Genomic DNA, 17,503 nt, shown 5'->3' on the forward strand with positions numbered 1-17,503 from the left:
CGCCCTCCACCGTTGTGCGGACGTCTTTAAACCGGTTGTACCGCTCCTTAATCTGTGTGATGCTCATAGCATTGTCACCAAAGCCGTCTGAATCTTCCGAATGGTTTCCACCTGGCTGTCGCCCAGTTTCTGGCAAAATTTGATGCGGCGCTGCTCCAGTCGTTCCGTCTTTTTCCTTGAAATGAAAATCCACTGAGCGTACAACACACGTCCTCACACAAAGGCTGCTTACCAGGAAATGACGCAATTGACAGGCGTGAAAAAGTTCACGCATGCGCACAAAGGTTCAAGGGTGGCTCATGCAAGCACACATGTTTCAAATCCATCAGGTTTTTGCAAAAAATAAAACGGTCCGATACTTTTCTAACAGACCTCGTATGTTGCACTTGAGTATAAGTAGCAGGACCTCGCAGACTAGTTAAAAAAATACATGATTTCAACTCCGGAAAATACCGTATGTACAATTTAATCAAAAGATCATACCACTTTCATCAAAAGTATTGTTTGTTTTGTTTTCTTTTGTTTTCTGATATTGTCAATATAAAAGACAATAGTGGCTGTTTATTAAAATATAAACCATATTTTTAAAAACTTGGTATCACTGGAATTCATCTATCCAGACTGACACGGTCTGTTTCAGTGGGTAGTCTGTGCTCCGAGTGCTTGACACATGTGGCTGGTTATCATTTGATTAATGTGTGTTGACCACCCATTTCTCCCATCTCCCCTCCGTGCCTCCGTTGTGCTACCCATGCCTCACTTGTTCTTTCACTCCACTTTTCTTCTTGTCCTTCTTTTCAAGCTTTTATCATTGTAATATATAACCTCTTTATCGTCTTTCTTCTCTTCACAGCTCTTGCAGGTAAAATCTCTCCAACCAGTTCTGATGCCCCCTTCAGTTCCTCTGCAGTGACCGTTAGTCCTTCTCCACCTAATGTGTACCTCCCAGCTACCTTCAAAATGTCCAATGCACAGCTGGCTTTCTTTTTGCGAGAGGCTCAAATCACAGGACAAGCTGTTGGCGGGGCCGGCCGCAACAGCCCTGCCACCGGACACCCACTGCAGCGCTCAGAGAGTTTTGTGGTGTTCCAGACAAAGGACCTCCCTGCCATCAACATAAGCTTTGGGCCTTTTGCGCAAGACCAAGCTGTGTCCAAGGAGTTGCTGCAGCCAACCAGTCCGCTGGATATCCCCGGCCAACTGACGGTTAACTGGAAGGTACGGGCTTTTATTGTCCAGTCACGAGTCTACTCCAACAGCCCCACTGTTCAGGTGTTTTTCTACATCGCTGGCCGTGATTGGGATGACTTCAAGGCCCAGGACCGACTGCCTTGTGTCCGTCTACATGCCTTCAGAGATGTTCGCGAAATTAAGACCTCATGCCGGATGAAAGGTAACCTGGCACAGTGTTTGGCTCAACTGGAGCTGCCGCCTTCCTGGTTCAACAGCAATGTCGCTCCACTTGGTCGGAGGAAAGGCTCCAGTGACGGACTCTTAGACGGTTTGACCAGTGAGACCCTGCAGGCTGAGCTCTACTACACACTCCATGAGCCTAATGTGGAGGGTGAGTGCAGTGAAGCCTTCGTTCATAGGACTGGTGGTGTTTCCAGAGGTGAGCTGCTGTCACAGCACCCCCTGCTGCGTATTGGGAGTATCAGCTTGTACCAAGCCAGTCAAGAACAGCTGTTGGTGGATAAGCAATTGGACAAGAACATGTTCCTCAGGCTACCCGAGAAACCTCTGAAACCTGGAGAGACCCTCAGAATCTTTCTCTATTTGATGCCCAACTCCACTGTGGACCAGTTCACCCTCAAGTAAGTCTGCTTTAAATTATATACAAACATGTGCAGGCTGGTTGCTTCCAGAGGATGCAGAGCACACTGTTATTTCTTTATTTCTCAAGTGCCATTCAGACTGACACATTTGGTGCATTTTAATTCACACCTTTAATGTGGAGAAGAAAAAAAATCTTGTTTCCATGCAGAGCAGGAGCCCATTCAGTGAATTTCCTTATTCATGTATTACTGCAGTTTGACACATAAGTAGAGCAGGTAGCTCACTGAGATAAGGTGTTTGCCTACCAATATGTAGACCTGGGTTGGATTCCCGGTCACACAGTTTGTCTGTGTCCTTGGACAAGACACTTAATTTGCATTGTCCCAGTCCACTCAGCGGTAAATAGTTACCGGTCTTAGCTGGGGAAGTAACCTGCGATGGACTGGTGTCCTGTCTAGGGGGAGTTGAAGACTGTAATCCAATTCACATAAGGGGATCAGAGAATAAGCACAGGCACCAATGTCCCTCACTTATGCTTCTTCTTGTGCACAAGATTTATAGAAAAAATGACAACTAACTGAGAAAAGTAAAAGCAATAAAACTGAATTATAACATATACAATTACACTAAGGATCATTTCTGAGTCCTGTCTTATTTTCAGTAATAATGAACAGGTTTGCAGATGAGATCAGATAGGAGTCTCCATGGACAATGATGTTTGCAGATGACATTGTGATCTGTAGTGAGAGTAAAGAGTAGATTGAGTCTAGCCTGGAAATGTGGAGATATCTATATAGGTATAGTGGACAGAAATAGACTGAATAAGTTTATCAAAAAAGCAGGCTTTGTAGTTGGCTCAGAACTTTCACCAGTACAGCAGGTGACTGAGGAGAGGACACTCTCAAAGCTCAAGGCCATTAAGGCCAACATCATTCATCCCCTCCATGCCCTGGAGGTGATCACCTGTAGCACATTCAGTCTTAGGCTGCTGGCACCGAGGTGCAAGTCAGAGCGTTTTAGAAAGACTTTACTCCCGGCTGATATTAGACTGTTTAATTACATTAATTATTAATTAATAACACATTGATTATTCAAATGATGTCCATGGTTTACATTATATGTTAATGATAGATGTATGAAATTTATGTCTGTGTGAGCTGCTGCAACAGCATAGTTTCCTGTGACGGATTAAATTTATGTCTGTGTGAGCTGCTGCAACAGCATAGTTTCCTGTGACGGATTAATAAAGTATCTATCTATCTATCTATCTATCTATCTATCTATCTATCTATCTATCTATCTATCTATCTATCTATCTATCTATCTATCTATCTATCTATCTATCTATCTATCTATCTATCTATCTATCTATCTATCTATCTATCTATCTATCTATCTATCTATCTATCTATCTATCTATCTATCCATCCATCCATCCATCCATCCATCCATCCATCCATCCATCCATCCATCCATCCATCCATCCATCCATCCATCCATCCATCCATCCATCCATCCATCCATCCATCCATCCATCCATCCATCCATCCATCCATCCATCCATCCATCCATCCATCCATCCATCTATCTATCTATCTATCTATCTATCTATCTATCTATCTATCTATCTATCTATCTATCTATCTATCTATCTATCTATCTATCTATCTATCTATCTATCTATCTATCTGCTCTGGAGAGCAGGGGAATGAAAGTCAGTAGGAGCAAGACTGAGTACATGCGTGTGAATGAGAGGGAGCCCAGTGGAATAGTGGAATTACAAGGAGTATAAGTGGTGAATTTTGAAGAATTTAAATATTTGAGATCAACTGTCCAAAGTAATGGAGAGTGTGGTAGAGAGTTGAAGAAGAGAGTGCAGCAGGGTGGAGTGGGTGGAGAAAAGTGGCAGGAGTGATTTGTGACCGAAGAAAGACAGTAGTGAGACCAGCTATGTTGTACGGCTTAGAGACAGTGGCATTAACAAAAAGACAGGAGGCAGAGCTGTAGGTGGCAGAGCTGGAGCTGTTGAGATTCTCTGTGGGAGTGACGAGGATGGACAGGATTAGGAATGAACACATCAGAGGGACAGCTCAGGTGGGACGGTTTGGAGACAAAGTCAGAGACGTGAGATTGAGATGGTTTGGACATGTGCAGAGGAGGGACCCAGGGTATATAGGGACAAGGATGCTGAGGATGGAGCCACCAGGCAGGAGGAGAAGAGGGAGGCCAAAGAAGAGGTTTATGGATGTGCTGAGGGAGGACATGCAGGTGGTTGGTGAGAAAGAGAAAGATACAGAGGACAGGGTGAGATGGAAACGACTGATCTGCTGTGGCGCCCCTTAATGGGAGCAGCTGAGGGAAGAAGAACCAATTCAAAGGTATAAAAAACATCAGTACAGAAATAAATGTCAGAACAGAAAAGTAAAGTCATTTTAGTAATTTTAGTAAAGTCATTAAAGATTGACTTTTAGGAAGGTTGTTCTTGGTAACTGCTGAAAAGAAACTCTACGTACCTGAGTTTAATTCTGACTCTGTGTTAGGACCAGATGAGCCTAAAGCCCCCGTCACACCTAGGAAGAATGCGCCAAAACGGCAAAAATTGCAATTATCATATGCAATTGGGAGGGAAAAAGGCGTGGTTAGCAGTGTTACAACGCAGCCAGACCTGCACGATGGCATCCAAAGCACATGTAGAAAACAGGTAGCCGACACAGACTGTTGACAGATGGCCATAAAAGGCGCTGAAGACTGCCTGATGTCCAAATGTCTGGATGGCAAACATGGGACCAGAACGGGAGGGAGCGCTGTGTTCCCTGTCAGTACTGGACACCAGGGTACAACCAACGTATGGATCGGACTCACACCATATGTGTCAAACCCGGCATCGGTGCAGTTACTCACTCACTCATAACGGCTGAATGAGCCACTAAGCGTGCACACGTGTGCGCACGGGGCACTCTGCACTGTGAAACAATTGGGGTTCCGTGCTGGAGGTGAGTTTCATGTTTAATAATATTGTCACGGCCTGGCCATACAGTTCCACGTCACATCTCCTACAGAGTTAAGATGGTGATCAGGTAATAATATGTATATTACAGCGGTGAGATCCGTTCAGCTCTGACCCATGTGGTCCAGTGGAGGTGGACATACGTGGCACAACATGCCAGCAGGCTTTGCCTTGACCGATCGATCTCAGAGCTCAATGAATCGCGATCAGATCGTTTCAGATGCTGTTATGATGCCATCAGAATATGTAGACTGCGATCAGATGATGCAGAAACTGCACTTACACCGCCGTCAGATGTGCTTCCCGTCTCAATGGCGCCAAGAGCATCTTGAACATGTGCAACACACTTGGGACAGCCGAGCGAAAGGGACCAAATATGTAGACTGTTCACAGACTGCTGTCCATTAGTCTTCAGACCGCACCTCAGTACTTCCTGATTGTGGCCGGATGTGTCATTCTGACACCATTTGGCCTCAATCAGCATATGTGTGATGGGGGTGTAAATGTTCTGATAGGTTTGACTCAGAGTTTATTCTGATGGTCTTTGCGTGGTCTCTCATTGCTGACTTTTGGTTCCAGTTTGCATCCTAAATCCAAAATTGATTTATTAATATAGCAGACAAAATTCATATTTCCAACTATTGCATAATCATTTACCAATAAGTATCGTTGGTTATTGTCAAATATATCAGAGCACGGACAATTGCCATTCCATGAATTATTCCCACACTTTTCCATAGAGTTGAAATGTATCAGCTTGCAACTCAAAACTGTTTTGCCCTGTTCCACACAAATTACATCCACTGTTTTATATGATTATAATGATATATCTCGATCATGTCACCAATTTTTTAACCGTATGCAAAAAAATTCCTGATCACTCACAATGTTTGACAACGCTACTTTTACCACAGCTGACGCCAGTTTTCCACATGCAAAGTTTACATCGTGTCATGTGTCTGTCCAAGACGTGTTTGTTTGGAGAATCAGTGAAAAAGAGAGAGAGAAAGTAGATTTATGAGTTATGTTGAATGCATCAGGGAATGTGTGTGCAGAGTATCAGAAGAACTTAAAAAAAAAGATGATTCTTTTGAAAGAGAGAGTGCTATAAATGTGAAAGACTGCTGAAGCTTACCTTGTAAAATGCACGGTTGTCAGTGAAACAAAGAAGCAGCTCGTCGATCGTCAGTTCGAGTCTACGTTGTGCCCCAGTTAATTTTTCCATGTATGAAGCATTGACTTGAGTGTTGAAAATCAGCTCTGTACACATATCACAGACACAATGGCACACAAATGTAGTGTGTGAAAAACAAATCTTGGGCCGCAATTTTTTATTATATATATTTTTTTTTTGCCAAAAAATGTTGACGGTGCTGCATCACAAATCGGCAATGCTTTATGTAGCTACAGATGTGACCTGAGAAATCTTCTTAAATTTGATGTCATTTTTACATCTCTCATCATGAATAGTTTGAACTTTACGGTGCATTTTCATTGTTTGACTCTTACTTTAATGATTATTTGTGGTGTCAGACCTGGTGTTGGATTGCAGTTTGTATCATGAATAAATTGTTGCAATGCAAACATCAGATTTTACCAAAATGCTCTATGGGTCATCTTAAACATTTTAAAAGCTCTGTAGGGTGACACAATTACAGGAGCAAATCTGAAATGTATTTTGACCTTTGTACTTTGACCTCTGGTCTCTGGAGGGAGCCAGTGTTGGGACCTAAGTAGTAAACAGACATCTTTTTTTCTTAGTCTTAATACGATATACAACCCCTGGCAAAAATTATGGAATCACCGGCCTCGGAGGATGTTCATTCAGTTGTTTAATTTTGTAGAAAAAAAGCAGATCACAGACATGACACAAAACTAAAGTCATTTCAAATGGCAACTTTCTGGCTTTAAGAAACACTATAAGAAATCAAGAAAAAAATTGTGGCAGTCAGTAACGGTTACCTTTTTAGACCAAGCAGAGGGAAAAAAATATGGACTCTCTCAATTCTGAGGAATAAATTATGGAATCACCCTGTAAATTTTCATCCCCAAAACTAACACCTGCATCAGATCAGATCTGCTTGTTAGTCTGCATCTAAAAAGGAGTGATCATACCTTGGAGAGCTGTTGCACTAAGTGGACTGACATGAATCATGGCTCCAACACGAGAGATGTCAATTGAAACAAAGGAGAGGATTATCAAACTCTTAAAAGAGGGTAAATCATCACGCAATGTTACAAAAGATGTTGGTTGTTCACAGTCAGCTGTGTCTAAACTCTGGACCAAATACAAACAACATGGGAGGTTGTTAAAGGCAAACATACTGGTAGACCAAGGAAGACATCAAAGCGTCAAGACAGAAAACTTAAAGCAATATGTCTCAAAAATCGAAAATGCACAACAAAACAAATGAGGAACGAATGGGAGGAAACTGGAGTCGTCTGTGACCAAACTGTTAATAACCGCCTAAAGGAAATGGGATTTACATACAGAAAAGCTAAACAAAAGCCATCATTAACACCTAAACAGAAAAAAACAAGGTTACAATGGGCTAAGGAAAAGCAATCGTGGACTGTGGATGACTGGATGAAAGTCATATTCAGTGATGAATCTCGAATCTGCATTGGGCAAGGTGATGATGCTGGAACTTTTGTTTGGTGCCATTCCAATGAGATTTATAAAGATGACTGCCTGAAGAGAACATGTAAATTTCCACAGTCATAGATGATATGGGGCTGCATGTCAGGTAAAGGCACTGGGGAGATGGCTGTCATTACATCATCAATAAATGCAGATGTTTACGTTGATATTTTGGACATTTTTCTTATCCCATCAATTGAAAGGATGTTTGGGGATGATGAAATCATTTTTCAAGATGATAATGCATCTTGCCATAGAGCAAAAACTGTGAAAACATTCCTTGCAAAAAGACACATAGGGTCAATGTCATGGCCTGCAAATAGTCCGGATCTTAATCCAACTGAAAATCTTTGGTGGAAGTTGAAGAAAATGGTCCATGACAAGGCTCCAACCTGCAAAGCTGATCTGGCAACAGCAATCAGAGAAAGTTGGAGCCAGATTGATGAAGAGTACTGTTTGTCACTCATTAAGTCCATGCCTCAGAGACTGCAAGCTGTTATAAAAGCCAGAGGTGGTGCAACAAAATACTAGTGATGTGTTGGAGCATTCTTTTGTTTTTCATGATTCCATAATTTTTTCCTCGGAATTAAGTGATTCCATATTTTTTTCCCTCTGCTTGGTCTAAAAAAGTAACCGTTACTGACTGTCACAATTTTTTCCTGATTTCTTATAGTGTTTCTTAAAGCCAGAAAGTTGCCATTTGAAATGACTTTAGTTTTGTGTCATGTCTGTGATCTGCTTTTTTTCTACAAAATTAAACACCTGAATGAACATCCTCCGAGGCCGGTGATTCCATAATTTTTGCCAGGGGTGTACATGATGTATTGTTCCACCGCTAATCTAAATACAGATTTAACTAGAGTGCAAACCTCTGCCAACACTAGGTTCCAATTCCACAAAATTTTTACCTTGGAAAAAATTTTCAAGGTCAAAGTCCTGTTAGTAGTGCCTTTCCATAAGCTAAATTAGATGTGATCAAATGTCAGGAGGATGTATTGAGTTCATGCACTTGAATCAAAGTTTTTTGTGGTGTTGCCAGTTTTTTTTTTTTTTTACTTTTTCGTTTTCTGAATTCTTTTTCAGATAGGCCTAATTTTCACAGAACATTGGTTATCACTGCTATGCACAAATTGTCATTGCTTTTTGGCACTTGGTTTCAGACTGATAACTGGAAGACAAACAGGCATAAAATTGGAACCTCTGTACAATTTTGGTGGTGTCAAAAATACATAAAAGAAAAATGAGAGTGATTGAGGCACTTTTGATTGAGATATAATGTATCAAATGGGCTTTTCAATATTAAATTCAAATGTCCACAAAATCCACAATCTGGATCAGATATGGTGTCGCAGACCGAATGGTCGCCCCTAAAAATCGGTGCACCCTGCCTTCACTGTGCATGCGTCATTAGCCGCGTTTCACGGATTATCACCTCATTTCTGCTTCAAACTGCACTCCAGTCATCATCTATCTCAGCGACAGATATCTGAAGCTTTTGTACAACAATCATTTCCACATAAATTCAGCATTATTTCATCATAAAAGATGGATGAAGCAATCAGCTAGCATCAGCTAGCAGCTCGCTACACGAGCTGCTAGCTGATGCGTTCACTGCGCGTTGGTCATTTCAAAGCATCACAAAGTTTCACCAAGTCTCTGCTTAAAATGGCCTTGTTTCTGCTTAAAACTGCCTTTAGAATGATTTAAGAGGTTTTATCTTGTCATCTGATGGATAAAAATCCCATTAATCCATTTGATTGCTTTGGGTGGAGAGACTTTTTCTTAGATGTGCTGCTGTGGTCTGAAATGACGCATGCACAGAGAAGGCAGGTGGACCGATTTTTAGGGGCAGACCGTTCGGTCTACGACACCGGATCGAATTTTGTCAGGTGATAGTGAGTGCCAGTCTGCACCTCACTTTCAAATATGAGAGTGACTGGGACACATTTGATTAAGATATAATCTAAAATATACATTAAATTGGATTTTCAATATTAAAATTAAATGGTCACAAAATCTGTAATCTGGATCAGATCCAAATCAAACTTTGTCAGTTGAGAAATGATACCATCCTACATAACGCTCTCAAATATGAAAGAAATTCAATCTTTTTTGACAATTTTTGAAAATTTGTTCAATGTTAAAGGATAGGGATTTTTCCATTATTTTTCCTGACTTTGACCTTTGACCTTGAAACTTGAATTAGTTCTTGTCTATCAGGATATGAATCCTCTGTAAAAAAAAAAAAAAAAAAAAACGGGCGAAAGCATAATGTCCACCCACCTTCACTGATGGAGGTAAATATTCTATCACTGCCTGTCTACCATACATTGGATTCTCATACCATCTCCTACCACTGAGTGGTGCTGTTTTCTCACTGATATTAGGCGTAGCATGAGTTTCCAGTCAGAAGAGATACTTTCCAATCACTAGAATGTTGTATTGTGTGAGTATTTATTACATCTTTTTCATGTTTTCAACTTTGGTGAACTTTTTGAAGCAATGAATTCATGCCGACTTTCAATCACATGCAGCTTTGGTATTTTTGAGGCAGCAGAAGCAAACTGTCGAGAATACAGGTGGCGAGCCCACTGGCTGGAAGTGTCTCATTATAGTTTTTATTAAACGAGTCAGACTGTGCATAGCAACGCAGTTGCCATATTTGTACTGAGTAGTAATGAAGTGGATCATACAGGTCATTGTTGTGTAAGTGGAATATTCTTCCATCTATTAAAAGGACTTAAACATCCACCAAACACTGCTGGCTTATTCTGCTGACCCAGAAGATCCTGGACCTTAAGGTTTGTTTGCTACCAGTTAATGGAAATCGGGAATTAGGTGCTTAAAAACCACAGCCTCTGTTGCCCAAAAGTGAATAAATACGATACAGTATGATGCAATGAGATACACTTTAGTGTCCCTGTAGGGAAATGCATCTTGGTCTGAAATGTTGCACACATAAATGCCTTCACAATCCCCCCCCCAAAAAAAAACTACATATAAGCCAGAGTGCACCAGCTGTGCCACTCACAATGAAGTGCACATAAAAAAAAATTGCACACACCTGGTGGCTAAACACATTGCAGCTAACACACATTGTACACACTGCCCAAAATAAAACACCATCAAACTCAAGGAACATTATTTTAAAAGTTTCCTAGAGGTAGGAACAAATGGGTTTTTTAAAACAGTTGAGTTTACAGTGACATATAACGGTGGAACACATTTTGTCACAGGTGATGTTTTTAGAACATTTATTAAGTGACAGAAGTAGTGTGTAGACCGTATTCGCCCGTCGGAGCATCCAGGCCTCTCCACGTGACGTTCTGCCAGAAGAGGGGGTGGGCCAGTGCATGAGCGGGGCCAGTATTATGCAGAGGTGTCAAATCCGGCTTCAGAAAGTAAAAACGCTCCTATGTATTGCTTCTACCTGTGCACCTAAAACAGGTGATCTCAATAATTAGCTCATCAGCCTGAAGAGCTGAACTAATTACAATCAGCTGGTTTATTGGGAAGATGGAACAAATATGTGGCTGGACTTTTACTTTCTGAAGCTGGATTATGTTAGTCAGAAAGCCCAGTTCAATAAAATGTCTGATTTTTATTCCAAATAAAAAATTAATCACAAATAACTCACCCATTTTTTTGTGTGTGTGTGTGTGTGTGTGTGTGGGGGGGGGGGGTGTTGGTTTTGGTTTTTCTTTTTTGGTCCTTTTCTCATTAAATAAATGTGTTCCTTGTAATTTATATGCATTTCGAGTGGACATTTAACGAACTTTCTTCAAAAAGAGACTAGGCTGATGCTTGGTATATAGTAGCTATTAGCTTAGCATAAAGCCTATAGTAGCAGTAGTAATGTATTTTATATATATATATATATATATATATATATATATATATATATATATATATATATATATATATATATATATATATATATATACAAGGTTGGGTAGGATTACTTTGAAAGAATACATGTGGATTACATGTATGTATGTACATACATTTGGATTACTTGTAATCTGATTACTTTTGGATTACATTTCAAAGTAATCCTACCCAACCTTGTATATATATATATTGGCCTGGCCGATTACCCATAATCGTATGCTTGTTTGTGTGTGTGTGTGTGTGTGTGTGTGTGTGTGTGTGTGTGTGTATATATATATATATATATATATATATATATATATATGTGTGTGTGTGTGTGTGTATATATATATATATATATATATGTGTGTGTGTGTGTGTGTGTGTGTGTGTGTGTGTGTGTGTGTGTGTATTATATAAACATATTGGCCTGGCTGATTAACAACGCTGATAATCAATTGACCCATATGCTTGTTTGTACCTGAAATAATGTTGGCCAAAGCCATGAAATTTGTAATTGAAAGTGGTATGACATCATGTTGACTTGGATGCTAAATACTTTCAATAAATAACAGGGAAAAATTCAGTTTGAAAATAAACAGATCAAGATTAAGTCATCTGCTGTCAGCTGTAAAACCATAATGGATACCACGGACAGTTTTTCATCAAATAGATATTAACTTAAAATCCATGTAGCAAAAGAGCTAGCTAGCTAGGTGAGCTGACCGAGCACAACAGGCCGGTTAGCTACTATGTAGCAAATGTTTGGTAACAAATACTCCATTCTGTTAATATTTCTTCACTGTGTAACAACAGACTTTAACATAGTCTGTAAACGTGTTCTGCAGTTGTGATGTTTGATATTTATGTATGCTTAACGTTGTGAATAGCTACATAACCTGCATGAAGTCTGAGATTTCAAAATTCTTGAAATTAATTAGCCTTCAGTGTGTATACCTGATACTAATTAATAGTCAATCTCTAAAGTAATAGCGACTCTGAAATAGTTTTGGTGTAATGGGGCAAAGGTTTAATTGGTCTTGCTGTAACTGTCTCAATGCAGATATTAAAATTGAATAATCTATTGAGCAGATTATTTGCCTGCCTCCCCGTATAAACCTCAGCCAGCATTATTCATTTCCTTGCTGTCATTAACTGAAGTGTATAGCTTCCTTTATAATTATGTTCTCATTTCATCTCCAATTTGTCCACCGTTTTGCTAAAAGTGATTGGTTGGGGGGGGGGGGGGGGGGGGGGTGTCACATAGCGTGAATGTAGCGTGTCCCCAGTGGGCAGGTTTATTAGAGATATCGGATTTACGTGCCCAAACAACCCTCCAAGAATGAATATCTTCATTATAGTCTTCAACACAGCCAAAGCAGCATAATTAGATTAAGGTTTTTACATAACCCACATTAATCACAGCACATTTTTTAATTTATTTTTCTTATTATTCTATAACGTCACAGCATGTCCGTAAGTGTGGCGAACGTTAACTATACTGCATTGGATGTCATTCATGTCCATTCGATTGCTGACGAGCCAAAAGAACGTTATCACATTTTTCACACTTTTCATTAGTTCAATCTTCAGTGCTTCAAGTGATGCACCGGCAGCGATTTAGTTCAGGTCCAGTAATTAGGAGAAGCAGCATTAAAGTACACATCTCCTCTAAAGTTCACCTTGTTATGCGGTGGTGTAGCATCCACAGATTTCTTTTGTTCTCTCAGGACAGGATTGGATGAATAATTTGCAGTGAGCTGCTTCTCAAAGAAGCTGCTGTATAAAAGCACAAAGCCCACACTCTGACCAGGCAACGATGGCAGATCACATGATGAAATATCTCGCTGCAGTACACTCATGCAGTATTACTGGAGTGCAGAACAAACCGTATCCACAGTGTGGGGGAGCATGACTATTATAGTGCTGAATAACTATCAGGGTCACAACATTTATTTTTATTAGCAATATGTCAGTTATAAATAGAGCCTGACCGATATATCAGCTGCCCGATATCGGCCGACATGCACCTTTAACAAAAATATCTGTTATTTTTATTTTTTTTTTTATGTGAAAACTTTTAATTTAATTTATTTTTAATTTAACTTTTAAACAATGGAGAAAAACACTTTGGCTGATGGAAATGGTGTCATGATGTAATTTGTCAAACATAGCTGGGACCCCATCATCCCTTGGTCACATTAAGTAAGTAAGTAAGTAAGCTTTATTTATATAGCACTTTTCACAGACCAAGGTCACAAAGTGCTTCACACGATATAAATAGACAATAAAAACAACACATACAAATATAGAACAATAAAATAAATTGACACTAAAATGCCAGTTTAAAAAAATTAGCTACAAGAGACACAGGCAAAGTGACCAGTTGTCATTCATTTTCAGTCAGAATTTTACAGTGACAAGAGACAAGTGGACACTATGCTGTCAATGAGGTATGGCCACAATATATGAGAAGTCTCGTTAATGCACCTGCTGAGCACCGTGACTTATCGGCTGCCAATCCGTGGGAAGGCTGTACAGCATAGTTGGATGGTTGTATTTATAGGTATTTATCAGTAAAGTTCGTGGTTAAACTGTAAAATATCAAGGCTCAAATACACACCTTTTTCATAAAGGTTTGATAATGAAATTTAAGAATCATTGCGATTTTTTTTAATGTATGATTTTTTTAATGATTAATTTTTAATCAGCAGATTTATTTGTATTGTAAATTTTTTCAAGATTGGTATTGTATTGGCCCCCACCCCAAAAAATCCATATCTGTCAGGCTCTACTTATAACAGTATATTTTGCAGAGTAAAACAGACTCTGATGGAACTGGTTTTACTCTAGAGTTTTCACCAATGAATACTTGTTGGATTTTCAGCAGGATGATGTGAGATAGAACACTGGTGCAGTCGTAGCTCCCTCTCTTCACAGCCAGAAGGTTGAGGCCAATCTGTCCCGCAAATTCCATTTACATCTGGAGTTGCTTCAGAAAGGATTTTGAGTAATTGTACGCAGTGAAAAGGATGGACGTAGATGAGAATTAATGACATCAAAGTCTGTGGTTGCTTTAGATAATGACAGAGCATGAAGATTTTAAAGCCCCTTCTCTTACATGGGGAGAAGGGCCTTAGTCAGGGAGGTGACCAAGAACCTGATGGTCACTCTGTCAGAGCTCCAGCATTCCTCTGTGGAGAGAGTAGAACCTTCCAGTAGGACAGCCATCTCTGCAACAATTCACCAATCAGGCCTGTATGGTAGAGTGGCCAGACGGAAGCCACTCCTTAGTAAAAGGCACATGGCAGCCCAATTGGAGTTTGCCAAAAGGCACCTGAAGGACTCTCAGACCATGAGAAACAAAATTCTCTGGTCTGAGAGAAAGATTGAACTCTTTGGGGTGAACGGAAGGCGTCATGTTTGGAGGAAACCAGGCACCATCCTTACAGTGAAGCATGGTGGTGGCAGCATCATGCTGTGAGGGTGTTTTTCAGCAGCAGGAACTGGGAGACTAGTCAGGATTGAGGGAAAGATGAATGCAGCAATGTACAGAGGCATCCTGGATGAAAACCAGGGACCCAAGGAATTTTCAAAGAGATCTAGTACGGATGACATCCAGTCGTTGATATAACTCACTTGTTACCAACAATTTAAGACCTTCTTTGGTCATGGTCCATAACACCAAGCTGCTCTGCATACTGTCACTTGAAATCTAGATTCCAGAAGACTTTTATTAATTCAGAGAAAAGGCAATCTGCATGAAAAATGTCAGTCAAAGCTTGAGATAAAGTTGTGCAGAGGCTTTGTAGTGCCAGTGGAAAGGCTTTGTTTTGCCCTTGCTTCTTGAAACATTGAGCTGACCATGTTAACATCTATGACCTGCTGCAGGCTGCATCTCAGAGCTCCTCACTGGGGTGGAAAAGGGGAGTGATAAACCAGCAGGGGTAGGAAAGAATAAAGCTAGGTCAGGGAGAAGAAAGCCCGGTTGGAGGTCCCTGAATGACTTCACTCAGCAGGATGTGAATTCAGTAGTCGTGGAACTTTTTGTTCTTTCGTGCACATCCAGAAGAATAGACGGCTCTTTAAAGATGAATCAGGAGGCCTCCTTCCTCGCCAGCCTTCTTTCATTGCTTCCCATTATCTTCATTCGGACGTGTCCAACTTTGAAGCTCTTTGTTGTGTCGTTGCAGGTGATGATGTGCTCACCAAACAGATGCCTCACCATTGGTGGAATCACTTTTATTTCCACCATGGACCCACCGGGACACATTGTGTGGGCTTAAAATGGAAAGTAACAAATGTGTCAATTTCTGTGACTGTGTTTCATGTTATCTACTTCTGCCAAGTCATTTTTTTTTTTTAATACATTTCTCATTTCTTCTGTTCGGGGCACAGTAGGCATTGTAGAACAACCTGCAGTTTGGGTGCAAAAATTACTCTGTGTGTCATTGAATTTCCATGTTGTGGTCCTGAACTACTCACTGTTCTCTAGGACTTTGGTGCAAAGAAATGCACAGTGCAGTGCTAATGTTATCACTAGTTTTAAACCCATGTAATTCTTATTTTCACACTCAGTGTCCACTTTCTTTCTGGTGGTTGGCTCTCACTGCGGTATTGTATCACTTCCTGTTCCGGAGCACAGCGGTGTTTTGCTGTATCTGTTAGCTAGGGTGACCAAACGTCCGTATTTCCCGGGACATGTCCGTATTTCACGTCCTGTCCCGGGCGTCCCGGGTTTTTTTTAAAAAGTGAGGAAATGTCCTGGTTTTTAAATTACCTTCATTGGACCATTAAATTTACAGGCACTAGGGCACTGCGCACGGCGCTGCGTGTGACGTAATCCCTGAGCCGCGTCAGTGAGGGCAGCCCTGTTCTTAATCAGAATGTAGACAGCGTGACTGTCAGTACGCAAGCAACATGCCGAAGCGCAAGTGTATGTTTACCGATGATTTACAAAAGAGTTTCCCCGCTTTCAGACCGGGTTGAGACAAATGGGAAGCCTTGTGCACAGTGTGCAAAGCAGGCACATATGTCTCGGTATCCAATGGAGGTGCAAGGGATCTGAAAAGCCACCTGGACACCGAGAAGCATAAAACAGCTGTCCGAGGTGAGAGTAGTGCTAGCTCGATCACGCAGTACTTTGTCAAACCAGGGAACGAGGATGCAGTGAATGCAGCGGAGGCTGCATGGTCATTTCACACAGTAAAACATCACAACAGTTATCGATCTATGGACTGCACAAGTTCATTGTTGAAAAAGACCCTCCCCGATTCAGACACAGCCAAAAGTTTAGTTGTGCCCGAACTAAGACCGAGGCTATTGTTGACGGTGTTCTGGCACCTCATTCTGTAGAAGTGGCGCACGAAGCGCTCAAAAACATCCCATTTTGTGGTGTAAGCACTGATGGAAGTAATCACGGTGCGGTGAAAATCTTCCCCATAATTATTCAGTACTTTGATTGGAAGGAGGGTGGTGTGCAGAGTAAACTAATTCAAGTGCAAGATACACCAAACGAGACTGCAACCACCATCGCCAATTACCTAATGGAAACATTGACAAAAAACAATTTGGCTTCCAAATGCGTCGCATTTACCGGCGACAATTGCAACACTAATTTTGGTGGAACCCGGCGTGACGAAGGGGGAAATAATGTATTTGCAAATTTGAAGAGAATGCTACAAAACAAAACATTGATTGGCGTGGGTTGCCCAGCGCATATTCTTAACAACTGTGTCCATCACGGGGCAGACAGACTTGATGTGGACATTGAGAATATCATTTTTAAAATCTACCAGTACTTCCACATTTACACTGTGCGCACAGAGTCCCTCAAAGAGTACTGCGATTTTGTGGATGTTGAATACAGGAGGATGCTGTCACACAGCAAGACCAGGTGGCTCTCTCTGTTCCCAGGCATAGAGAGGATGCTGCAGATGTTCCCTGCTTTAAAAGCATTCTTTTCGTCTCAGGAAAAGCCACCATGTAGATCAAGGATTTTTTGAAACCCATTTAGTGAGATACTTGTGGCACATGCACTCACTCATGTCCGTCTTCCACAATCACATTCAAGAAATGGAAAGGGAGAACACTCCATCATGGAGGTTAAGAAAATATTGAGCAGCCATCCACAACATTCTTATTGAACGGAAGAACAACAATTTCATGTCCCTCAAAGTTAAGGGACTGCTGGCCGAAAATCGCAGAGG

The 17,503-nt window shown here is 40.9% G+C and overlaps 1 protein-coding gene and 1 long non-coding RNA gene across 4 annotated transcripts in view; both read left to right on the forward strand.

Annotated features, from left to right (window-relative positions):
• The window catches only part of tmem132e (transmembrane protein 132E), a 1,128,337-nt gene that overhangs the window by 765,528 nt on the left and 345,306 nt on the right, over positions 1–17,503 (forward strand). For both annotated transcript variants that reach the window (XM_034177754.1, XM_034177753.1), the window contains one exon: positions 854–1,814. In XM_034177754.1, the coding sequence (XP_034033645.1) occupies positions 854–1,814 (961 nt within the window). The remainder of the gene's footprint in view (positions 1–853; positions 1,815–17,503) is intronic.
• Positions 4,731–17,278, forward strand: LOC117516868. Of its 2 annotated transcripts, XR_004562560.1 has the most exons (4): positions 4,731–4,741; positions 7,347–7,351; positions 15,963–16,307; positions 17,267–17,278. It is a non-coding gene; the product is annotated as an uncharacterized LOC117516868 (long non-coding RNA). The 2 variants fall into 2 exon arrangements; XR_004562559.1 differs by lacking the exon at positions 17,267–17,278 and having other exon boundaries at positions 15,963–16,403.

This window comes from Thalassophryne amazonica, chromosome 9, assembly GCF_902500255.1.
Source record: "Thalassophryne amazonica chromosome 9, fThaAma1.1, whole genome shotgun sequence".
NCBI classification, from domain to species: domain Eukaryota; kingdom Metazoa; phylum Chordata; class Actinopteri; order Batrachoidiformes; family Batrachoididae; genus Thalassophryne; species Thalassophryne amazonica.